Below are 25,990 nucleotides of genomic sequence, written 5' to 3'. Positions count from 1 at the left end.
TAATAAACACAATGTTCAGGCAGATAAAACATATTAGGGAAAACATTTTAATATTAAAAACAACAATAATGTGAATCAATAAAATAGTGCAAACAGATGAAGGCTACATACCAATTTATTGGCAGAAAATGAGAGAGTGAGACCTCTAGACATGCAGAGAATATCTTTGGTGAGAGAAGGCGCTACAAACATGGCGGACGCTGTAGAAAGTGTTTATAGAGAAAAAGACGAGTTCTGTCAGGAGGCCAAGAGATCGAAACCCGCCGACAGGGACGGACCAGAGTCTGAGAGTGAAAATATTTTAGCTGGATTTAAAACACCCAACGTGTTGAGCGATTCTGCCCGGGAGAAAATCATCTTCATCCATGGAAAGGTACCGGTGCAGTTAGCTAACTGTAGCTGTGTAGCTAGCACAGTTGGGTCAGCAGCGGGTATAGTTGGCCGTGTTAGCAGCGCCTCGCCTTGAACGCAGCGGGGAGAGTGGCTGAAAGCCGGCGTTTAGTGAACATATTTCCCTACATGTAGCTCGCGGGTGACGGTGGATGAAGATGTCGCGTTCACACTTGTTTAATTTTTTATTTTAATTCTGGTGCCTGTTAGCAACCGAAACACATCTTCACGTGCTTGTGGATATCATATATTGCATATGGAGACATGACTGTAATAATAAGTAAAGGTTATCAGCTGTAGGTTTAGTGTGCTCATAGGAAACGTGACAAAAGAACACAAAACATATTTCTCTTTATGGCCTATATAGTTGTCATCATCAACGTAGCATGATTTACAGAACACATGTGACCAACTAACATTTCATGTTCTACCACCGGATGTTTGGATCAAAATATGAACCAATCAGATTTTAGATCAGGTGAGAGCCAGGTGTTTCCCGTCATCCCCTAGGTTTTGCAGCCAGACGGTGGAGAGCAACTGCAGCGCCTTGCTCCAAAATCTGCGGTCGCCTTGATCTCATGGGGTTATCGTTGCCTACGTATGCATGACGTCAGAGCAGGTCGGCGTCAAATCGAACACATCCGGCATGCACCGGTGATCTAATCTGCGCAGAACTGGCTCGTCTTGAACACGGCCACTGTGTTGGGATCAGTGAAAGGATTCTGTTCATGCTTGGTAGGAGTGGGATTAGTTTCCGAGGAGGCAAAACATAAGTTTCCGGTTTTACTTTTCAAAATAAAAGTCCAAACGTTTCTTGAATTTAAACATGCGTTTGAAACCCATATCAGAACATGTCAGTATCTTGTCATCAGATTGCAGATCAGGATGCTGTGGTCATCCTGGAGAAGACCCCCATCAGAGAAGATACGCTCCCTGAGCTCTTCAGTTGTTCCTCGCTCAGACTGGAGACGAGAAACGACATCTACGGCTCCTATCGTCTCCAGGCCCCGCCCCACCTAAATGGTACAATTAAAAGATGGAAATCACTGGGTTGTTTTCTCTTTGTCCGACGGCTCGTTTAGCTCACAGCTCTGTTGTTTCTGTCATTTTGCAGAGATTAAGACCACCGTTATTTATCCAGCCACAGAAAAGCACGTCAAGAAGTATCAGCGTCAGGAGAACTTCCTGGTGGAGGAGACGGGAGAGGACTACGAGTCCATCACGCTGCCTTATATTCAGCAGCAGAGTTTGAGCCTGCAGGTCAGCTGACCTTTAGTTACATTTTTGCTCAATTTTTAAATCCCATCCTAAACTTTGGCGTTCGTTTTCCCGTTAGTGGGTTTACAACATCCTGGACAAGAAGGCTGAGGCCGACCGCGTCGTTTATGAAGACCCAGACCCAAAGCTCGGCTTTGTCCTTCTCCCTGATTTAAAGTGGAACCAAAAGCAGGTGAAAGACCAGAAACACTGAACCGATTGCAGACAAAGCTTGATCATCAGTGTAAGGGGATCTGAGACCACGTTTCTGGGCCTTCACATTAACCAAAGGAGTTCAGACATCCTGCTGTTCCTGAGAGATGCTAGGACGGAGCGACGGATCAGGGCTTCGTCTGGAGTAACGAGGGTCTTTTCCTGGTCTGTCTACATTCCAACCCTCGCCTATGGACCTGAGACTTAGATCCTAGGCAGGCAGCAGGGCATGCATGGATGGGCGGACTCAACATGGATGTTAATTAATAAACAAAATAGAATTTTTTATACAAAAGCTAAAACAGCCTGTTGTCCAATCAGAGCCATGCATTCAGTCTTATATCACCATGCCTGTCATCCTCTTCCAGGTGGACGACTTGTATCTGATTGCCGTTGCTCATCAGAGAGACGTCAGAAGTCTTCGTGACCTGACGTCAGAGCACCTACCTTTGCTGCAGAACATCTTCCAGAAAGGAAAGGTGAGGATTAGAGACGCGGGGAGTCTTTGTACAACACAGCGTCTCTCATCCAGGCTAAAGTCTGCCCGCGTGTGTTTTAGGAAGCCATCCTGCAGCGCTACAACCTTCCAAGCAGCAAGCTGAGGGTCTACCTGCACTACCAGCCCTCCTACTACCATCTCCACGTCCACTTCACCAAGTTGGGCTACGAGGCACCGGGCTGCGGCGTGGAGCGAGCCCACCTTCTGTCAGACGTCATCCAGAACCTCCAGGCCAACCCGCAGTTCTACAAAACCCGAACAATGTACTTCCCTCTGAGGGCCGACGACGGGCTGCTCGACAGGTTCAGAGAGGCGGGCAGGATGTGAGATTCCTCTCACCCGTGGGTTTGGACGGGTGGGCTTAACTCGACGGTGTGCAGATTAACTAAGTTCTTTTATTTGGGATGTGCTTCACAGCTTGATTAGTAAAATATGTTTTTTTACGATGTTTTGTACAAAAAATACTTGAAACATTTTCGATTGTGTTGGTTTTTCTATAGTTTTGAAATTCTAATAAATCGTGTGCTTTTCTACAGAATTATCCCTTTGAACTTTAAGAACCTCTTTTTGAAAAAAATCTTTATAAACCATGTTTACATGTTGCAGTAAACTCTTCATGGCTTATCCTGCATTCCTCATCCGTATACTGTTAATGACCTAATGATCAATAAATAAATAAAACGCGTGTTGTTGTAAACTCAGCACCAGGTGGCAGTGTTGGGCCTTTCTTCTTTAGTTGCGTTCTGCTTGTCCTCAGAAAGAGAAATAATCTAAAGTTATCATTTTTGCAAATAAACAATAAAATGATCAAACCTTTAAAACTTGAACCCGAGTCTCATTATTCCAGTTAAGGAGCCAAATTCTAGTTTTTTGTGGTACTTCTGAAAAATACAAGAATCATTGAGACAGAAAATGCTTTTTTCATACTTTAACATTTAACTGCAGCTAAATTTAACGTCTAGGAATGATCAGATCAAGATTTCCTTCAGGAAACATCCATCTCACATAGTTTATAAACACTGTTGGGTGGTGCTCTGCTTGTTTCATGCTGCGTTCAAGTGTCCTCTGGAAAAACAGAAACTGAGGGATGAAATGTTCCTTTGTTGCTGAGACTTTAGTTTGCTGAAAATGTGGACAGAGTTTATTAAATCTGCACAGCATATCTAATTTTTACGTGTTTTGAGATAATAATAATAATAATGATGATAATAATAATAATAAATAACAACTATGCAATGATGGGGTCTTGAAAATATAACTAAAATTATTAAAAAATATCATTAAATTGCTATAAAATATGAGGAAATCAGTGAATCCTGGGAAGGTGGAGTTGGTAGAAAGAGCAAAATAAGGAGAGGGTGGCGATGAAGGTCAGGCCAAAGCCTGAACAGGTGAGTCTTCAGCTGCTTTTTAAAGGAGACCACTGAGTCCTCTGATCTCAGGCTCAGGGGGAGAGAGGTCCAGAGTCTGGGGGCCACAGCAGCAGATGATCTGTCACCTTTGACCTTTAGCCTGGTGCGTTGCACAACCAGTAGGCTTTGATCACTGGACCTCAGGGACCTGCTGGGGGTGTAGGGACTAAGAAGATCACCAGTGTAAGATGGTGCTTGTCCATGTAAGGCCCTATAGACCAGAACCAGGATCTTGAAATGAACCCTGAAGTTGACTGGCAGCCAGTGAAGCTGGAGGAGAAGCGGGGTGATGTGGGTGTGTTTGGAGGACTTGGTCAGAAGCCGAGCACAGGCGTTCTGAACCACCTGTAGACGGTTCAGGGAGGTTCTGCTCAGACACGTGAAAAGAGAGTTACAGTAGTCTAAGCGTGAGGAGATGAAGGTGTGGAGAACTGTCTCAAGTTCAGAGCGGGACAGAATGGGACTCAGCTTAGCAACGTTCCTGAGATGGAAGAAGGAAGAGCCAACAAGAGAACTGACATGAGAATCCAGGGTGAGAGCTGGGTCAAAGGTCACGCCAAGATTCCTGACGGAAGGTTTGGTGTGGGAAGCAAGCTGACCAAGAGAGTCTCTGACTTTGGGAACCAGCTTGTCTGGGGCACAGATGAGGATCTCAGTCTTATCTTCATTCAGCTGAAGAAAGCTCCCACCATCCGGGTTTTGATAGAGTCTAAGCAGGTGTGTAACAGCTGCAGCTTAAGCCCAATTTATACTTCTTTGCGTTGGGACGGACACACGCAACGCCAATATGCGTCGACGCAAGAGCCCTCTGACGGGCGTGCGGAGGTTGACAGAGACATGCCCCATATTTTAATGATCTGTCGAAAGAGACGGAGACCGCAAGCTTGTGATTGGTCAGGATGCTGCTTCCTGTTTTCATTCGTCACCAGCACCGTCTTTACCACTTACAAAGATATGCAGTAGACGTTTTATTCGTAGACGGAAAAGACAAGAAACGTGGGTTTAGAGGTGCCGATCACACGAAGAGGTGAAGAGGAATGAGGGACAAGTTTGTCCATGTTAAAAAAGTCTCTGAAATACATTAAAACAGTGTAAACACAAAAGCAAATACACTATAGTGGACCGGATGCATGACTGCAATGGTGGCAGGATACCCCAGAATAGCGCTACGCCCTCTGTTGTCCTGACTGGGAATTGTTTTAAAAGCAAAACGTCTCTGTCAATGCGTGTTCGCCTCTCCCGCGCTGAGCTGACAGAGAAGTATAAATTAGGCTTTAGACATCTCATGGGGCTTAAAGGGGAGGTACAGTTGGATGTCATCTGCATAAAGATGGTAGGAGATTCCTTTAAAGGAGCTCAGGATGTGCTGAAGAGGAAGCAGATAGAGGAGGAACATTAGGGGCGCCAGCACAGAACCTTGTGGGACCCCATGGGTGAGAGATGTGGAGGAGGACCAAAACTTGCACGGCCACGGAGAAGGAACGCTCAGACAGATAAGAGAACAACTCCAGAGCAGTTCCTGATAACAAATAATGATGTTGATTGTATTCCTCAGAAGTGAGATGTGTGTTAAAAAGGAGCAGCTAAACATCAGCGGATGTGTTCTACTTCTAAGCACAGTTGGGGTTATTTTCAGTTTTTACAAATTGTGGCTGCATGTTAAAATGCTGAAACCTGAGACCTGGTTGTCTGAATGAAATATTTAAATGGGCTGTATGATTGTGCATCTACTTGGCAATAAAGTTCTTCCATTTCATAACGCGTGAAAACAAAAGCGCTAACGAATGGGAATGTTGTCAATCAACCAACCTTACCTATAAAGGTGTTTTCCAGAACCAGCCCAGTAGCCCAGGGTGCTGAACACAACCCAGCAGTTAAAATAATATTTAAAAATCATAACAATAAAAAGATCTAACAAAAATAAAAACATCCCATCCATATTGCATTCGTGTTGCACTGTGCTGAAAAAAATTTTGTGGTTAAAAATAAAAATTATGTTTAGATAAAGCAATTTTATTAAATATTAGAATGTAATTCAAACATCAAACTTCCGCTCTAGAAGCGCAGACGTGTCGTGGCGGTTCACGTGGAGAATGCCGGGATGTCCGTGCGGTCCGTGAACGCAGCAGGACAGCTCGTGAGACGCCAGCAGGACGGAGACAAATCCAATCAGCAGCGCTCATGTCCCGGTTCCAGACGCTGCTGCTGCGGGATGGCTTCACTCTGAGGCCGTTTGAGAACCAGCACACGCCGTGAGTACACTCCTCCCGAGTCCCGCCGCAGCGACAGCCCCTCCGGCGCCGGAGAACCGCTCCAGCCCGGAGCTGGTCCGGTCCGGGTCCGAGGATGGGTCGGTCCCAGGCGGGTGTCTGATTGGTAATCCATACTTGGGGCTGGCGCTCTGGGGTGAACAGTTTTACTCCATGGGTGTTGTTCCGACAATCAGCTCGTCTCCTCTGGTGGGTTTTTAATTCCACCACAACTCTGGATTTGGTTTCTGTCAAAAATAAGTTTTCTAACAAACAAAAAAAAAAATCAACAACAACAGAATTTCCTCTCAGGGAATTAACTTTCCACATCACATGATTCAGTCAGAGCTCAGTTCAGACGGTCTGGCTACTGGTCACTTCTCTACACAGAGTTTAGAAAGTGTTGAAGATAAATAATCTGGGTTTAAATCTGGTAATTCCACAAGAAAAGACCAATTTAGCTGGAGGGTTTTGTGTGTGTGTGTGTGTGTGTGTGTGTGTGTGTGTGTGTGTGTGTGTTTAGGCAGGTCAAGGACAGTCCAGCTTAAACGTTATCTTTGACTGCGTGAAGAACCTCTGTAATCCCTATCACACTGATCTGGGATCTGATGTTTCTTTGTGTTTTGTGAGCCCAACCAAAGTGTGTGTGTGTGTGTGTGTGTGTGTGTGTGTGTGTGTGTGTGTTATTTGGTCAAATCTAACACAAGTTCACATGATCAGTCCTCTGTGGTGAGAATGATGCTCAGGTGAAAATTAAGCTCAACACCTATGATGTGTTGTGTTCTGTTTGCGAGTTAGGGTCAGCTGTGGGAGCCGTCTGAATTGGGCCGACTCCTAAAGCGAATCAGTTGTTCTGCTGCAGGCGATGCCTGCTGGGACGTCTGACCTTTACATTACCTGTGATGTTTTCAAAAGGTATTTAAAAGATAGACAACAGGGAGGAGGTCCAATAGAAGTTGTTGAGTTAAGGTGGTTTCATTTGCGATCATTTCATAGCACTGTTTACTGGAGCAGCTTACTGAGCTGGGGCCCCATTTATCAAGCTTGCTGAAGCACAAAACGGGGTCGGAAAACTGCGTAAGCAACTTTCCACGCAGAAAACTTAGCAGAAAAATGTGCGCAGCTTTAAGTTGACTAAGGACCTGGCTTACACACATGTTGGACATGGAGAGCACCTGCAGTGCTGCTGCTGAGAAGATACAATCATGAAATCCTGCAGCATTATCACTTGTACTGCTTCGTTTTCACACATAACAAGACCCCCCCCCCCCCCCCCCCCCACACACACACACACACACACGTGCACACACAGCCTGAAGCCAGAATAGGGAATGCAGAATATCAGCAGGGGGACAGACTGAGACAGAACATCATGCGTCTGTGACAGTGTGTGTCCTGTCACTGTGACCCGATTGATCATGCACCCTGGCTACTTGTACAGGGGAGATCTCCGTTTGGCTGACTGGTTAGGGCGCGTGACTTTCACCTAGGAGTCTTGGGATCGAATCCCGATTGGACCATTTTTATATATCCGCCACAGATCTCTCTGAAGAACACAACATTGACGGCTTCAGCAACGCTGTGCCACTCCGTGGATTTTCTCTTATTTGTTTTGCAAAAGCACTTCCTTTCATTTCTCCACCTCACCCACAGGTACCTCAACTTCTGCTTCTGTGAAATTGCGCTTCCTTGATCTGCCTTGATCTACGGTCGCCATGTCATTGGCAGAGTGCTGCAACAGCCGGCTTATGTATATGCATGAGATCCACAAGGCACCTTGCATTGACTATTTATGGCAGTAAGTGGGCGTGGCGAGGGCGGGATGTGACTAAAAAGCAGCTGAGAACCTTTCTCATTAGTCTCCGATTTATGAAGCGGAGACTGCGTGCTGCTGTGCGTACTCCATGTTTGATGCAATGTTTGATAAATGAGACCCCTGCTCCTCATCATTATAACGCACTGAAAACCAACAAAGAAGAATCAGAATCCTCTCCAACCATTGCATCAATGAAGGATGAAGCTGTGCTTCAGTTTCAGGCAGCTTAGACGTCATAATTCAGTTAAACACTTTGATTCAATTGCTTGTGGGCCTCCTGTTGCTCACACACACACACACACACACACACACACACACACACACACACACACACACACACACACACACACACACACACACACACACACACATACACATACACACACACACACACACACACACACACACACACACACACACACACACACATACACACACACACACACACACACACACACACATACACACACACGATGAGTGGGTGTGTGAGTTTAAGTTGAAGGAGTGTGTTTGGTTTTTATCGCCTCATAAACCTCAGTTGGCTCTCTCTCTCTCTCTCTCTCTCTCTCTCTCTCTCTCTCTCTCTCTCTCTCTCTCTCTCTCTCTCTCTCTCTCTCTCCCCCCCCCACCACCACCCAGTGTGCCGAGCTTTAGGCAGCAGTATAACTACAGGACTATTTACATTACAGCATTGAGCAATGTGGAAGAAGGGAGAAACTGGCAGAAGGAGAAGATGTTTTCCAGATGTGAGGAGGAATTCAGAGCCTCCCCCTCCCCATGCAGAGGTCTGGAGCAGGCTGGAGTGGATGGAGCAGCAGAGACCACAAAACAGAGGAGAGGGTGTTATTCTACAGGAGGGAATGAAGTGGTGAGGATGAGGATGAGGAAGGGGGTGGAAAGAAGAAAACTGAGTTTCCTGTTTGAGCAGAGGTCCAAAGTTTAGCTCGGTGGAAGCAGCTTCAGCATGTTCACCAAACCCAACGGTCGCCTATCACTAGAAGTACTTACCACATCGAATAGTTTTAGTTCCTCCAAGTTCCAGTGAAAACTCCCTCATCTGCTGTCAGCAGGTCGTTTCCATGACGACCCTACTCCACACCCGGGGCCCAGTCCTGGCACGACTCTCAGACTGAGTCAGCTTCCAGCTATTGGAGCTGTGCAATTAATCAAATGTAGAAATTTCCTTCAGATTTTGGTTTCAAGTGACCCAAAAAGACAATTTCATCAACAATATTTAAAGCAGATGTCACATTTCATGAACGAGCTTTCATTTGGTCTCGACTTTACAAAAGAATTTCTGAAACAATTTAGTTTTTGTTGTATTTTTGGTCCCTTTTTGAGGGCTTGAGAGCATCGTGGCCATCTAGTAAATCTTAGATTCCTCACACGGTTTCTGTATTCTTACACTAAGCAAAAATGTTTAAAAGGAATAAGAAACTGTTTGGCTCTCCTCTCTAAACCTAACCCTAACCCTCTCAAGATCACAAGGTGCTTCACCAGCGGTGATGCAACAGTTCACACTAAAACCTGCCTGAAAAGATGCGTTTGAGCTTTGTAAAGATGGTAGGAGATTGCTTTAAAAGGGCTCAGGATCCGCTGGAAAGGGAGCAGATGAAAGAGGAAAAGTAGAGGCCCCAGCACAAAACCTTGTGGAACACCATGGGCAATGGAAGTAGAGGAGAACCAAAATTTAAAGACAGCCATGGAGAAGAAACGCTCAGATAGATCAGAGGAGAACTTCTCCATTCAGCCAATCCAGTAGCAGGTGGTGGTCAGAACAGAGAGAAGGCTAATCAACCTCGATGAGTTAAACGGGACATGATTATGGAAATCGGGCCCAATCATGTGATTTTTTTCAAAGGATCAGGTGGAAAAGATCGGACAAAATCTTGTAAAACAACAATCATGACTATTTAAGTTCATCTTGAGATAGAAATTTTCTAAGTGAATAACAATGGCTTAGTTTTAATTTCAACAAGCTCCTCTACATCATATCAGTGTTTTTTGACGAAAACACCACCATAACGTCATACAATTTGTGGCAGGCAGCGATTCAGCCACCATAACATTCAGCTGTTAGCCAACACAGCTCAGGAAAGTGGAGATGTCTGTAGCTTAGACATGTTTTAAACTGGACAGTGGAGGCAGAGCAACAAACACTTGGAATGTGTGCACACTGGGCATTCAACATGCTCGAATCAACCTACTTTCGCTTTTCCCTTCAGGTGTCGCCAAAGCGAGTCACCGGTCTCCATTAAGTCCTAGTGCGCCACTAATGGTTCCAGTTCACTGCGGCAACTCGGACATAAACACAGAGCCAGCCGCCAGTGAAAGATACGCTAATAAATGAGAGAAAATGCAGACAGAGAGGAAAACGTCGGGATTTTGCAGTCGCCTGCAGCACCTGGGCCGACTGCAGCAGCTACAGGCTGTGGAGAAAAGTGAGCTTGCCGACCATGGCGCTGCGTGCCTGTCCCATCACGGGAGCGCACTTCACTCAATACAGCCTCAATCAGAAGTATGAGCAACACCACTACTTCTAAACATATTCATAATGTTAACACTTTTTTAAAACCAGTGTACTCCCTGAGTGAGTGAGGATTTTGGCAGCTAAACTAAGGAAATTACAAATACAGAAAGGAATACCTAAATCAGGGGTAGGGAACGCTTGTCCTGGAGAGTCACTATCCAGCATGTTTTAGAGGTTTTCCTTCTTCAACATACCTGATTTTAATCAGCAGGTGATTAACAGGCTTCTGCAGAGCCTGATGAGCTGCTGAACAGGTGTGTTGAAGCGGGGAAACCTCTAAAACATGCCGGATAGCAGCTCTCCATAACCAGGGTTCCCTACCCCTGACCTAAATAATAATAATCATAATAAAACCTAAAGAAAACTTGGGTATTTTATCCTTTTTTCTTATTTTAATGCATTGTTGCAGTATTGGATCGGGACTCGGTAAGGGCAGATACTCAAAATGACTCGGACTCTGATCAAGAGTAAAATAAAACGTGATTGGAAGATCCCTAGACATGATAAAAGCCATAGTTTGATAACACTGGACATCTCTTTTTGCTAGTAACTAGATGGACAGCAGCAGAAGCAAAATGATTTAGCTCTGCATGTCGGTCTAGTCCCGCGCCACTGGAACCTACACAGACCTGACCAGTCTGGTGGTGGGCCAATCACAGCACTCCATATTGGTTGCTGTCTGAGTGAAAATAAGATGTGAAAACTTGTTTGAAACAGCTCTGGCATCAACTGTGGACTATTTCTACTCCTTTGAGTCAAGAGCAGATAGAGGTACTTAAGTCCTTTTATTTAGAAAGAGGATGTTTGTGTCGTCTTAAACCGTTTGTGGCAAACTGCCCCGTTGTTTGGCATCTGTAGCGGTTTGCTGTCCAATAGCGGAGACGGTTTGAAAGAAAACCACAGATCCCATTGCACGACTGAGATCTGTCAAAGGGCCGTGGCTGGTCTACATATTCACAGTACAGTATAGTACTGGAAGGCTTGCCAAGCTGTCTTTTTGCTGCATTTTTGATCAAATTTGTGTATTCATTAGATTAGGAAAACTTTTCTCTTAAACTGTTGAATTATTATGAATAAAACACTAGACAGGTTAATCATTTTAATGTGTCTCAATCAGTTAAATAATCAGGATTTAAATGTTGATCTAAATAATTGTCATTAGTACCCTGTGACTGCTATGAGCTATAAAATCACACCACTCCCAGACGTTGCTACCACACGATGCCTCGTAGACTATTGTCTCCCATAACAGACTAAAGCTTTAGTCATGAGTGACTCATGAGAAAATCTTTAGTTATGAGCAACAATTAATGCCGTGGTGGACTTGTTTGTTTGTCCATTCTTCTCCGCTTTTCCGGGTCCGGGTCGTGAGAGTAGCGGCTCCAGCAGAGATGCACAACAACCCTCACCAGCTCCACCAACAGCATCCCAAGGCATCACCAGACCAACGTGGAGATATAAACCGTCCAGCTTGTCTCAGGTCAGCATAGCTCTTACTTCCAGCAGGGCGTGTCTGAAACACCTCCCCTAGGATGTGACCAGGAGGCATGCTGACCAAATACCTGTTTCGCCTCACCCCGGCTTTCCACGGGAGCCGTCAGCAGCACGTTACTGCAGCAGCACGTTACTGCAGCAGCACGTCTTGCTCGCGTAAGCTGCTGCTTGGCCCCTCCCACGAGACGCGAAGCAGCAGGGGAGCAGCTGTCACCGACAGAGCACGAAGTCACACGAGTGACTTCGTCAGTAAACACAACAACAAGCAGGAGAAAACTACAACATGGTTTGCGTTTTATGTTCTGTCCGTTTTATAATCGCCAATACGGACCTGAAAAACAAAGGAGACCGCTAGCTAGGTGATAACTTCTCACGGGGACGCACAGTTAGTAACCTTTTTTTAAAAGTAAAGCAACCGGAAGGCAGTACGTTCTTTATTCTGAAAATCTCGGTAGCTTCTCTCCATTTCCTCGTCCGATTTCCTGTCTTTCCTTCCCCAAAAATGTCGAACTTGACCCGTTTCAGAGGCGTCGCGCGTAGAAAATAGAACCGGCGCGTAAAGGCCGCGGCATGCTGCTCCTGAGACGCGGCCGACTCGCGCTGCTGACGGCTCTAGTGGAAAAGGTTCTGTTGACCACAGCGGTTCCTATCAGCAGCTATGACGTGCTGCTGCAGTAACGTGCTGCTGACGGCTCCCGTGGAAAGCCGGGGTCAGCTGGCTCGTCTTGACATGGAGGAGCAGCAGATATAATCCGAGTCTCTCCCTAATATCCAGACTCCTCTCCCTAACCTAAGGCTGAGCCCGGACACCCAACGGAGAAAACTAATTTCTGCTGTTTGCACTCGTGATCTTGTTCTTTTGGTCATTACCCACAACTCATGACTGGTGATGCTTGGGATGAAGGTGGACCTGTAAATTGAGAGCTTTGGTTTCTGGCTTGGCTCCTTTTCACCGCAACTGACCAATTCAGCATCCACGTCACTGCAGATGCTGCCGTGATCTACTTGTCAGCTTCCTTGTCCCACCTCCCTTCATTCAAGAAACCGATCCTAAGATACATAAACTCCTCCACTTGAGGTAGGACCTCTGCTCCAAACTGGAGCTACCAAATCCATCTTTTTCTGGTCAAGAACCATGGCAATGGATTTAGAGGTCCTGATCCTCCAGTGGTTGAACGATGGACCTATCACATGTAATGGTCCACTTTGTTCTTAACGTGCTCCTGAAGATGTCACCAAGGAGAACGTCGAACGTACAGTGGGGCAAAAAAGTATTTAGTCAGCCACCGATTGTGCAAGTTCTCCCACTTAAACTGATGACAGAGGTCAGTAATTTACATCATAGGTACACTTCAACTGTGAGAGACAGAATGTGAAAAAAAATCCATGAATTCACATGGCAGGATTTTTAAAGAATTTATTTTTAAATCAGGGTGGAAAATAAGTATTTGGTCACTTCAAACAAAGGAAAATCTCTGGCTCTCACAGACCTGTAACGTCTTCTTTAAGAAGCTTTTCTGTCCTCCACTCGTTACCTGTATTAATGGCACCTGTTTGAACTCATTATCTGTATAAAAGACACCTGTCCACAGCCTCAAACAGTCAGACTCCAAACTCCACTATGGCCAAGACCAAAGAGCTTTTGAAGGACACCAGGAAAAGAATTGTAGACCTGCACCAGACTGGGAAGAGTCAATCTACAATAGGCAAGCAGCTTGGTGTGAAAAAATCAACTGTGGGAGCAATTATCAGAAAATGGAAGACATACAAGACCACTGATAATCTCCCTCGATCTGGGGCTCCACGCAAGATCTCATCCCGTGGGGTCAAAATGATCATGAGAACGGTGAGCAAGAATCCCAGAACCACACGGGGGGACCTGGTGAATGACCTGCAGAGAGCTGGGACCACAGTAACAAAGGTCACCATCAGTAACACACTACAACGGCAGGGAATCAAATCCTGCAGTGCCAGACGTGTTCCGCTGCTGAAGCCAGTGCATGTCCAGGCCCGTCTGAAGTTTTCCAGAGAGCACATGGATGATACAGCAGAGGATTGGGAGAATGTCATGTGGTCAGATGAAACCAAAGTAGAACTTTTTGGTATAAACTCAACTCGTCCTGTTTGGAGGAAGAAGAATACTGAGTTGCATCCCAAGAACACCATACCTACTGTGAAGCATGGGGGTGGGAACATCATGCTTTGGGGCTGTTTTTCTGCTAAGGGGACAGGACGACTGATCCGTGTTAAGGACAGAATGAATGGGGCCATGTATCGTGAGATTCTGAGCCAAAACCTCCTTCCATCAGTGAGAGCTTTGAAGATGAAACATGGCTGGGTCTTCCAACACGGGCAACAAAGGAGTGGCTCCGTAAGAAGCATTTGAAAGTCCTGGAGTGGCCTAGCCAGTCTCCAGGCCTCAACCCCATAGAAAATCTGTGGAGGGAGTTGAAAGTCCGTGTTGCTCGGCGACAGCCCCAAAACATCACTGCTCTAGAGAAGCTCTGCATGGAGGAATGGGCCAAAATACCAGCTTCTGTGTGTGCAAACCTGGTAAAGACCTATAGTAATCGTTTGACCTCGGTTATTGCCAACAAAGGTTATGTTACAAAGTATTGAGTTGAATTTTTGTTATTGACCAAATACTTATTTTCCACCCTGATTTACAAATAAATTCTTTAAAAATCCTGCCATGTGAGTTCATGGATCTTTTTCACATTCTGTCTCTCACAGTTGAAGTGTACCTATGATGTAAATTACTGACCTCTGTCATCATTTTAAGTGGGAGAACTTGCACAATCGGTGGCTGGCTAAATACTTTTTTGCCCCACTTTATTAGACCCGAGTGATTCCAGTATCACTGCCTAGCAGCGTTGATCTCGGAATGCTCCATGCTTCTGTATGATGGATGCGTCTCCTGTCAGTGCAAAGGAAGATGGCTGCAGTAAAAACAGACGGCATTCCTGATATTGTGTAACCAAAGGAACGTGAAGTGTCTTCAGGGATGGAGGTAATGGATGAATCCAAACATCAGTGACGTCAGCAGCCATTATTTGGGTGTGAGGCTTTAGGTGGGGTTTGCTTCATAGCATCTAGGCACAAATACTAATGGATGAGTCTTTGAGTTGGTTTAGCATCTGCTTTATGATTCTGCGGGTTGTTTTCTGCAGAATGAAGTCAATATTCCGCATCTCACTGCTTACTTTCATAAACGTTATGATTTAAAAGGTAAAAAGTCAGCTGATTTGGGTTTGGTTGCTGGTTTTTTTATGACAACAGGAAAGCCTTTAACTGGTGCCTCGTTTGTGTGAGAAGTGCATTTAAGGGTTAAGTTGAGTGTGGGTGTGCCCCTGAAAATGTTTCCAAACCGTCTCTTCTAGGGTTAGGGTTACTGGACTGGATGACTGAAGTCGGAAGCAGCATCCTGGCGTTTTAAGATGAATTCATTTAGCAGAGGCCTCAGAAGCGTGTGGAGGAGCAGCCAATCACAGCCACAAGTTTGGTCCCTCCTCCTCTTCATCGCGGTCACCAGTCTGGTCACAAGGTCACTACTTGTGATGATAAACTTTTTACCTACAGTTTCTGCTTTAAAGAACAAATTACAGGTGAACATGTTTTTCTAATTCATATAAAATGCTGTCCAAAAATACTATTTGAAAAGCTTATTGTGAAAATTTCTTTTTAGAATACATAAAAGAGTTTTCTAGTAGAAAGTGTCCTTTCTCAGCAAAGCTTCTAAAAAGGCTTTTGTTCTAAATCTGAACATCTGATGTAACCAAAGGGAGTTAGAAGCTCGGCGCTGCCTCAGCTCAGTGTGGAGAGTGGCTAGTTTTAGGGTAGAGAAGTCATGTGATCCAGTCAGTGTGTGTGTTTACTAGTGTTGGATTGTGTTCATTTTGATAAACTAGAGTGTGTGAAGGCTGTACCAACTCCAGCGTGTCTGGACATCGAGTCCACGGGTTTCCAGATAAGAGAAACGACGTCTCTATCTCCGTGTCTGAGGGCATTTTTTGCAGCTGAAAAGATGGACTTCTGTAGCCCGCATCGGTCGGTACCGGGACAGGGATGTCCACGCTGGGCTCCGGAGACTCGTGGTGGGGTTTAAAAAACTTAAATGCAGATTTCTGAAGCTCGGATCACTGTCAGAACCAGGTCAGAACCGACCACCAGAAGAGACGGGTTGCTCAGCGGGCCAGTAGAGCTGGTGTCTGGGTCAGAAGCGGATCAGAACTGCTGCTTGGACCACCAGGAGAGGATGCGCAGCTTTTAAAAATACCAGCTGGACTGGCTCGCTGGTGTCTGGGTCGGATCCAGTTCACAGGAGGGTCCTGGCGTCACAGGTGTCTCTCTCTCTCTCTCTCTCTCTCTCTCTCTCTCTCTCTCTCTCTCTCTCCCTCTCTCTCTTTCTCTCTCTCTCTCTCTCTCTCTCTCTCTCTCTCTAAGCGCTAATCTACGTTATGTGAACGGATATTAACGAGTATGAGACCGCTGACAGATGCTCATTAGTATTAATTTTATGTTAACTGACCAATACTATTTTAACTGTCTGGTACACAATAGTAATCTGTACAATTTTGTGATGTTAGCACACAAGTTTAAGCTAGCATCGCTACACCCCCCCCCCCCCCCACCCCCACCCCGTTGTTTCTAGTCAATCTCTCTGCTTTGGCCGATGGTTTCTCCTTCTGGTTGGTCTCTGCTCTCTGGGGTGAGCAGCAAACTCATAACTTTGTAGTTTTGGTCCATCGTGAGTATAATTATAAACATTTAAAGTTTCCTCTGTGTCAGAGCCGCATTAGAGTCCATGTGTTTCTCTGGATTAAGCTAACAGGACTCTCTCAGCTGACGTCACTTGGTTTGGCAAAAAAAACTTTATCACAAAAATGACTCAAAAAGCCTAAATAATTTATGTTTGTGTAAAAAAAAATGTTTAAAACGAGTTTCTATTATGTTTCTCTAATCATCGGTCCATGGGAGTCTCTAACCTGCAATTTGCTCTTTAAGATAAAGTCCATTTTAACACCATTTACAGCTTCTTCTTAAGGATAGGCAGCTATTAAACATTTTAGTCATCGAGTTCTCACAAGTACAGCTGCTCTCCCCTCACATCTGTGCACGCTCGACATGTTTGCCAGGGTGGCGCTAAAGATCAAAGTACTACTCGGCATGTTGGTGGGAACATGTTTCAGAAGTTTTATCTTTAGATATAAAAATTCATGCAGTGGTTGTGTCTTTCTGTCAGCCACTGGTATGAGATGCTGACTGGTTTGGAGAATGGTGTGATGGTCCTGAACACAGAGTTGAAGGTTCCTCTACTGATCCTGAGCTCAGAAGTGTATCTCACATCAGTCAAAGAGACGACACCGCCAGTGTGCTTTTAAGACCTTCTGATCTTCACATTTCTGAACTCTTTTACTGTTCTTGTAAAACTTCGAATATTCCTCCCGATACGTGTGTTGTCACCCTCCTGATCCTCCCGATCCCTCTCTCTGAGTGGGTCCAGATAAAGGTCGGTCCAGGAAATGCCTAAATCCACTTTTTCCTTTCTTTGAAGGAAATTGCGCGACATTCTTCCCGGCTCTGTAAACAGAAAGTCCCACGACTGACGTATGAATAACACATGCACACTCGCAGATACCAGACGGTTGCCTCATTCCCCTGGATCTGTTTTGACCTGCTAGCAGTCAGAAATTCCCGCATGCACACACGTGTGCGTTCAGAAACCGAGGAATGTTGTTGTTAGACAACACTTGGTTTTTAGATCAGAATCAACAGGCAGTTGGTTTCTAAATAGTAAAAGAGAGTAAATTTTATTTATATAGCACTTACCACAGACATAGAATCATAAAGTGCTTCACAGAGGTCAAAGAAAATAAAACAAAGTCATAAAGTTTATTATTCAGCTCTTTATTTCCCATGCAACTCCAGCGTTTTGGTTAAGCCTAACTTCTCCTTGTGCCTTTACCAGCAGCAGATGTTTCCTTCAGGAGTTGGCAGAGTGCTGAGTGCAGCTGTAGGAGACATAAATGCAGATCTGAGGCTAATCAAGCCTGGAGCTGTTGATTCTACTGCATGTGGAAATTAGCTGAGATGTTCCTGCTCGAACAGGATCCCCTCCACGGGTCATGAACATTGATTAAATGTCACCCGGAGGCTTTGCTGTGAAATGCTAAAAGCCTGGAATTGATTGTTCTACTTAGATAAACCAACTACAGTAGCCTATGTGACGTCTGCATGTTTGGGTTTTTGGAGTGTTTTCATCGGGTCACGTTGCTCCATATGACGAGAGGTCCCAGATGAATTCACCATGTCAGAAAAATGTCCGATTTTATTTTGTTACTCTTGTAACCTACAAAGTACCTGAGCTCACCATAAACACGGCTTTGTGCCAACTAACAGCAGAAGTGTCTAACTTGTTATCATCAGGTAGAAGCTGTACAAAATAAGAAATCTTAAGTTATCAGTTAGAGTAGAATCCGTATATTTTTGTTACGAAAAAAACGTTTGCTTTATTGTGGCGTATTTTCTAAGATTCCTTAAAGTAACACTTTAAACTAGAGCTTCAACGCTGATCTCAGCTATTGTTGATTTAGAAACTTAATCAGATTCTTATTTGTCTGCTGACCAAAAACCGCACTTGATAGTTTTGTGGAGCGGGTAGGTGCTCTGGGGGAGTTATTTTCCTGCTTTACGGCTGTTAGCTGTAATGCTAGTGGTTAGCATTTTCAGTTCACCGGCTGTCAACAAAAAGCACAAGAAGAGGAAAAAGAAGTTTGCTTTTTCTGTTGGCAACTCGGCGGAGCCTGGAAGTAAAAGTAAGAGAGTAATGTCTTTGGAGGTGAAGCAAAAAGCTAACCCTAACCCATCAGCACAGCCTACGCTAGTTTGAGGGAGCTAAAGGAGGCTACAAAATTGGGGTGAGGGTGACCTGGCTTTGTTGCTACTGAACTTGTAAGTAATAATATTTTTTGTCTAGCAGTGTGGAACTTTTTTCTTTGTGGTTTATTATAGTATCAGTTGGTTCATGTTAGTATTGGCTCATTCAATTCAATTCAAGTTTACTTATATAGCGCCAAATCACGAGTCGTCTCAAGGCACTTCACACAAACATTCCAATAAAGGTAAGTTCATTAAGTCAATCAGAAAAAAGTTTCCTATATAAGGAACCCAGCAAATTGCATCGAGTCACTGACTAGTGTCAGTTACTTTTCAGCAATCCTCATACTAAGCAAGCATGCAGCGACAGTGGAGAGGAAAACTCCCTTTTAACAGTAAGAAACCTCCAGAGGATCCTGGCTCAGTATAAGACAGAGCAGACACACACACACACACACACACACACACACACACACACACGCACACACACCAAGACCAAGTAATGTGTCTATGGATACATTGTGATTTCTTAGTAAATATTCTATTTGGCGAGAGATAAACTTTATTGTATTTATCCTAGTGAATCTGTAATTAAACGGGTAAACTCGTAGTAGCACATCCAACGTCAAGGAAAGTAAAGTGTTATTTTCAGGAGAGGGAGCACGTTGAAGTGGTTAGCAACAGTGTTCAAGACGATGGCCCCCTCCATGAGGCCACCACAGCTCAGCAGAACATCATTGCATCTTCTTCTGGGGAGAAAAACACTTAAAGAAAAAATAAAGTTAACAGCTGAAATAGCAGGAAATAATACAGTTAAAGAGCAAATTGTAGAAGAAAGCAGTAGAGTGTGGAAAGTGGTCAGTGTGTCCTCCAGCAGTCTAAGCCTATAGCAGTATAACTTTAAAGATTACTTTGGATAACCTAGCCTTTTAGATGGAGGCATGTTGGAGGCAGGGCAAGGGAGAGTCGTCTTTACCGACTGTACACTCCACCTCCCTCTACTCCCCCAGTTGTCCAGATTTAGGCTAACATCAGATTTTAACCATAGGCCCTATCAAATAAAAATGTTTTAAACCTAGTCTTAAAAGTAGACAAGGTGTCTGCCTCATGGACTGAAGCTGGGAGTTGGTTCCACAGGAGAGGAGCCTGATAACTAAAAGATCTTTCTCCCATCCTAATTTTAGATATTCTGGGAACCACCAGTAGACCTGCAGTCTGAGAGCGAAGTGCTCGGTTAGGAACATATGGAACAATCAGATCACTGATGTATGATGGAGCTTGATTATGAAGAGCTTTATATGTGAGAAGAAGGATCTTAAAATCTATTCTGAATTAAATAGGCAGCCTATGTAGGGAAGCTAAGACAGGAGAGATATGATCTCTCTTTTTAATTCTCATCAGAACTCTAGCTGCAGCATTTTGGACAAGCTGAAGACTTTTAACTACATTCTGTGGACTTCCTGAGAGTAATGGATTACAGTAATCCAGTCTTGATGTAATAAATGCATGAACTAGTTTTTCAGCATCACTCCTGGAAAGTATGCTTCTAATCTTAGCAATATTCCGAAGGTGGAAAAAGGAAACCCTACAAACCTGTTTAACCTGGGATTTGAATGACATGTCCTGGTCAAAGATAACACCAAGGTTCCTTACTTTGTTCTCAGAGATTAATGTAATGCCATTCAGGTCAGGTGATTAATTTCCTTTTCTGGATTTCTGGTCCAAAGATGAGAACTTCTGTCTTGTCTTGATTTAAAAGCAAAAAGTTTAGAGTCATCCAATTTTTTATATCTTCAACACAAGCCTGTAATCTACCCAACCGATTAGGTTCATCAGGGTTAATGGATAAATATAGCTGAGTATCGTCAGCATAACAGTGGAAGTTTATCCCATGCTGTCTAACGATTTTACCAATTGGGAGCATATATATAGTAAAAAGAATTGGTCCAAGCACTGAACCCTGTGGTACTCCGCAAGTAACCCTGGAGTATGAAGATTTGTCATGTACATTTACAAAATGAAATCTGTCAGACAGATAGGATTTAAACCAGCCTAGCACTGTTCCTTTGATCCCTACAACATGTTCAAGTCTTTCTAAAAGAACATTGTGATCTACTGTGTCAAAGGCAGCACTGAGATCTAACAAGACTAGAACAGACACAAGATTCTTATCTGAGGCCATGAGAATATCATTTGTAACTCTCACTAATGCAGTTTCAGTGCTGTGATACTCTCTAAAACCAGACTGAAATTCCTCAATCAGAGCATTAGTGTTTAAATGCTCACATACTTGGATGGCCACAATTTTCTCCAGGACTTTGGATAAAAATGGAAGGTTAGATATTGGTCTATAATTCATTGGGTCATCTGGATCCAGAGAAGGCTTCTTAAGTGAAGGTTTGATTACAGCAACCTTAAAATCCTGTGGAACATACCCATTTACTAAGGATAGATTGATTATATCTAGAATGGGGGCAGTAACCAAAGGAAATGCTTCTTTAAATAATCTGGTTGGGATTGGATCCAAAATGCAAGTTGAAGGTTTAGATGAAGCTAATATTTTTGATAACTCTGAAAGCTCAACTGGATCAACACGGTTCAAACACAGATGAGGTTCTACAGTCACCTCTGAAGCTGCCTCACTTACTGAGGAAAAAGAAATCGTATTAGGGAGGATGCTAAAGATTTTGTTTCTAATAGAATTAATTTTACTTGTAAAAAATCCCATGAAGTCGATACTGTTGAGGGCTAAGGGAATAGATGGTTCAGAGCTATGATTCTGTGTAAGTTTGGCAACTGTACTGAAAATAAATTTTGGATTATTCTTATTCTCTTCAATTAGCTATGGAAAAATAAGCAGTTCTAGCTTGTTGAAGCTTATTTTTATAAAGCACAAGACTATTTTTCCAGGATAAGTAGGACTCCTCCTGTACGGTGTACATTTTAGAACATCCTCAGCCCTCAGGAAATCCTCCTCACACCTAAGGAATACATCTGTCAGACCTCAGGAAAAACAGCCTCAGACATCAGAACTTAGCTAAAAAGGCATCAGGTCTCAGGAAAAAGACTGTCAATCTTCATACCAAACGGCCTCAGACCGAACAGACTCATGCAGAACTGCCTCAGACTGAACGGCTTCAAACAAAACGGCATCAGGCAGAACGGCATCAGACCGAACGGCATCAAACCAAACGGCATCAGACCGAATGGACTCGGGCAGAACGGCGCCAGACCGAACGGCATCAAACTGAATGGATTCGGAAATAACTCATGGTGCTTTTACGTAAATCTGATTTTAATCATTATTTTGTATTTATTTATATTTCACAGTAAATGACAAACTGTAGGGTGTAGTGTTCGAAAACAGCAGCAACACACTTGTCCTTTATTTGAGCCTTTCCGGTTCTTTCAGAGATGAGGTACCTACAACGCCAAAAATAACCGTTAATTATATCATCGACTCTCAGTCACTTAAAATAACAAGGTAGCCGGAACGCACCATTAGATGAGCCGGGAAGAACCGCCACTAAGAAGGTGACAGCACCTACGTCATCAAGTTGCGCACACCGATCCGTCCGAGGGGGAAAACCTGACGCGGCTGTAAGTTTCGAATTTACATGCACATTTTCATCCCATTTTTTCAAATTGTAGGCATTCATGAGGTGTGTAAAAGTACTTCAGTAGAGGTCAGCAGGATGCATGCAGTACACAATTTTTATTAAATGTATTCATGCATGATCATGACAGTTGAAGCTTTTTATAATGCACAAGACTATTTTTCCAGGATAAGTAGGACTCCTCCTGTTGTGTAGAGTGCCATGTTCTCTCTAATTTCCTAGAGTTTTGTTTTAAAGTTTGTAAATGAGAATTAAACCAGGAAGCCAACTTCCTGTGCCTAATTACCTTCTTTTTTAAAGGGGCAACACCATCTAATGCCATACATAAAGAGGAAGTAACATTATGAACTAAAGCATCAATTTGTGAGGGGCTAGAACTGAAAATGTTGCCCTCTGCTGTTTCTCTGAGATGCTGAGGACAGTAAAGATGGAACAGTTGATTTAAAAGATGCAACAGCGTTGTCAGATAGAGACAGACTATAGTGAAATTTACTTTCATGTCTCGAGAACTCAGTTATAAAAAACTCTAAGGTTATCAAAAAGTGGTCCGAGAGGACTGGATTATGTGTAAATATCGTCATTTCCTCACACTCTATGCCATAAGTCAGCACAAGGTCTAATGTATGATGGCAGGAGTGGGTGGAGCTATGTATTCTTTGGGAAAAACCAATTGACTAAGTTATTACTAAAGGCTACATTGAGGCTATCATTTTCAATGTCCACATGAATGTTAAAATCCCCCACTATAATGACCTTATCAGTATTTAGCACCAAATCAGATAAAAAATCTGAGATCTGATCCAAAAACTCAGAGTAAGGGCCTGGTGGACGATATAAAACTACAAACGAGTGGTTTTACAGTTTTGCTATCTGGATTAGGAAAACTAAGAATAAGATGTTCAAAAGATCTGTAACTATTAATTGGTAAGGGATTGATTAATTGGTCTGAATGAAAAATGGTTGCTACTCCTCCTCGTCGCCCTGTACTTTGAGCAATATGATGATTTAAATAATTAGAAGGAGTCGACTCATTTAAACTAACATAATCCTCTTGCTGCAGCCAGGATTCTGTGAGAGAGAGCAAATACATCTGATTATCACAAATCAAGTCATTAACTAACAAAGTCTTAGAAAAAATAGACCTAATGTTCAACAACCCACATTTAATTTTTCTAGTTTTCTGCAACATTAATTTTAGTGACCTCCGGTTGGTGTAAACGGGTGTTGTTACCGCCAGGGTGAATAACAATCTTACTGTATTTACGCTTATCCTTAGCCAGCAGTTTCAGATAATATTTAATGTCGCCCGCTCTGGCCCCAGGTAAACATTTAACTATGGTTGCTGGAGCCTCTAATGCCACATTTCTGACTATGGAGCTGCCAATTATCAGAGTCGGCTTGTCAGTGGGTGCGTCACTGAGCGGGGAAAATCTGTTAGAAACGTGGACGGGTTGGTGGTGGTCCACGGGCTGGGTTCTATGCTTCTTGCGTACTGTCACCCAGCCGGCCTGAGGTCCCGGCTGCTCGGGTTCTGCTGGAGGACTGCTACAGGGTGGTTCTGAGACAGTTAGCCCCGTGCTAGCTAAGTAGCTACGGCTATCTATGAGCTTTTCAACAGCGCGGAGCCAGGCCTCCAATTCCGACACCTTCGCCTCCAAAGCTACAAAAATGCTACATTTATTACACGTACCATTATCACTAAAGGAGGCAGAGGAGTAACTAAACATCTGACACAGAGGGCAAGAGATAGGAGACGGAGAAGCAGAGACAGAAGTAGCCATAGCCGTGCTGAGGCTAAGCTAACTGGACGAGCAACTCATTCAACACCAAATAAACTGTGCGCGAACTCAATTGGTTCCCTAAAAGCTAGGTGGAACAACAGAAAATGTGTGTTTTAGTGTGCTTATGTGCTACAATAACTCGGAGATATCCTTGTTCAGAGAAATTTAATTAATTTAAGCGAGCCACAAACACTGAACAGCTACATGTAATGCAACACTGAAAACAGCAAACTCCTTACCGCAGATACTGCTCGTTGTTAGCACTAGCTACAGCAGGCTGCAGCAGTATTTACGACTGTTGTTATTCCACTTTCAACCAGTAGGGCAGAGGAGCAGGAAACTCCTGTTACTTTAAATCCCTGTAATCCCCTTGTGTATAGCTTTGGTGTGGGGGAAATCCTAGGAGCCTGACTCTGTGACTCTTCACTAGGACCGTATTCCTGGCTGGAAACGTTAAATTAAAAGATGAAGTAATCCATAAATTAGAAAAGTGGAAAACCTTCATCAACATTTCTTCATCCTGAGAGGGTTGTTGATAGTTTAAGAGTCTTATGTGTTGCCAGTGAGTGAGTGAGTGAGTGAGTGAGTGAGTGAGTGAGTGAGACTGTTTCTTAATAGCTTATCAAAACTCATCTCAGTGACTGGATGTTTTTTTTTATATTCAGTTGAAATGGAGCTGTTGAGCTCTGTAACTGATACAGACAGCCTCTCTTTGTTTACACACACACACATACACACACACACACACACACACACACACACACACACACACACACACACACACACACACACTCTCTCTCTCTCTAACAGCTACAACATGTCTGAACTGAAAACTAAATCCCACAGACAGCCTTTAGTCTGGACATGTTGGGATTGAGAAATCTCCATTCTTCTGAGAAGATTTAAGTAATTTGTGTTGTTTTCCAATTTTCATGGTCCAGTTGTTGCTTAACAAAAGTATTAATCTGACTGTTTATATAACAGGGTTTAGTTCCGAGGGTTGACAAAACATTTTTCACTCCTTAAACCATCGAACCTTCCCTTGAAACCAAATAAAACCATTTCAGTAAGTTTTTGATGATGTCGGATATGTTTCTGCAACAAAATAAACAACTTTGTCTTGATTGTGGGAGGATCTCTCAGCAGGAAGTCTCTAAACCAGCCATTATGTCCTCCTGCAGCCACTCCGGGTGTAAGCACCTCGAGCTGTAGTGGCTGCAGGAAGTTAAGCTGCTAACGGGGGATTATACGGCAGGCTTCAGCACCATGAGGGTTAGGCCTCCAGCTTAAACAGATCAAACTATTACCTGGATCTCACTTTAGATGTATTGCCTGCAGACATGCTCATTTGTAAACTAACCCTACAAAAAAGTAGCCCAGAAATCTAGACCAACCCTAGCAGTAGCAGGTCGATCTAGCCACGCTGCATGGGAGTCTCAGCATTGTACTGAAAAACTTTAGGTCCAACCAATCACAGCACTCTAGATTCATAGAGATGCATTGGGAGGGTGTGTCGCCAAAGCTGCAACGGAGGAAAACTACGAGTTTATATAATAAGGCAATCAATTCATGAAGTATTAGGAAATGATAAAAGTTTCATCGGTGGAAGAAAACGGTCCCCTGGATTTGGACACAGCCTGAGTTGACCTTGTGATGCTAAAAGTCGCCACCTAAAAGATCACAGCTTAATATTTTTGTTGGACCGCCTTTAGCTTTGATTACAGCACACATTCGCTGTGGCGTTGTTTTGATAAGTTTCCTGAATGTCACCAGATTTATTTCTACCCAGCGTTGAATTAATGTTTCACCAAGATCTTGATGATAGAGTCTGACCGCTGCACAAAGCCTTCTCCAGC

At 43.8% G+C, this 25,990-nt stretch overlaps 2 protein-coding genes across 4 annotated transcripts in view; both read left to right on the top strand.

Annotated features, from left to right (window-relative positions):
* Positions 1-144: 144 nt before the first annotated feature.
* dcps (decapping enzyme, scavenger) lies at positions 145-3,180 on the top strand. Its single transcript, XM_015954752.3, has 6 exons — positions 145-373; positions 1,263-1,413; positions 1,505-1,650; positions 1,727-1,840; positions 2,229-2,339; positions 2,420-3,180. The coding sequence occupies exons 1-6, from the start codon at positions 152-154 to the stop codon at positions 2,684-2,686; spliced, it is 1,011 nt and encodes a 336-aa protein (XP_015810238.3). The 5' UTR covers positions 145-151; the 3' UTR covers positions 2,687-3,180.
* A 2,652-nt stretch (positions 3,181-5,832) lies between these two features.
* Positions 5,833-25,990, top strand: part of zgc:66433 (CRACD-like protein) — a 64,966-nt gene continuing 44,808 nt past the window's right edge. For all 3 annotated transcript variants that reach the window (XM_070551686.1, XM_070551705.1, XM_070551664.1), the window contains exon 1: positions 5,833-6,023. In XM_070551686.1, the coding sequence (XP_070407787.1) occupies positions 5,953-6,023 (71 nt within the window). In that variant the 5' untranslated portion in view covers positions 5,833-5,952. The remainder of the gene's footprint in view (positions 6,024-25,990) is intronic.

This window comes from Nothobranchius furzeri, chromosome 1 (genome assembly GCF_043380555.1).
Source record: "Nothobranchius furzeri strain GRZ-AD chromosome 1, NfurGRZ-RIMD1, whole genome shotgun sequence".
Taxonomy (NCBI): Eukaryota; Metazoa; Chordata; class Actinopteri; order Cyprinodontiformes; family Nothobranchiidae; genus Nothobranchius; species Nothobranchius furzeri.
This window is presented reverse-complemented; position numbering and strand designations above follow the sequence as displayed.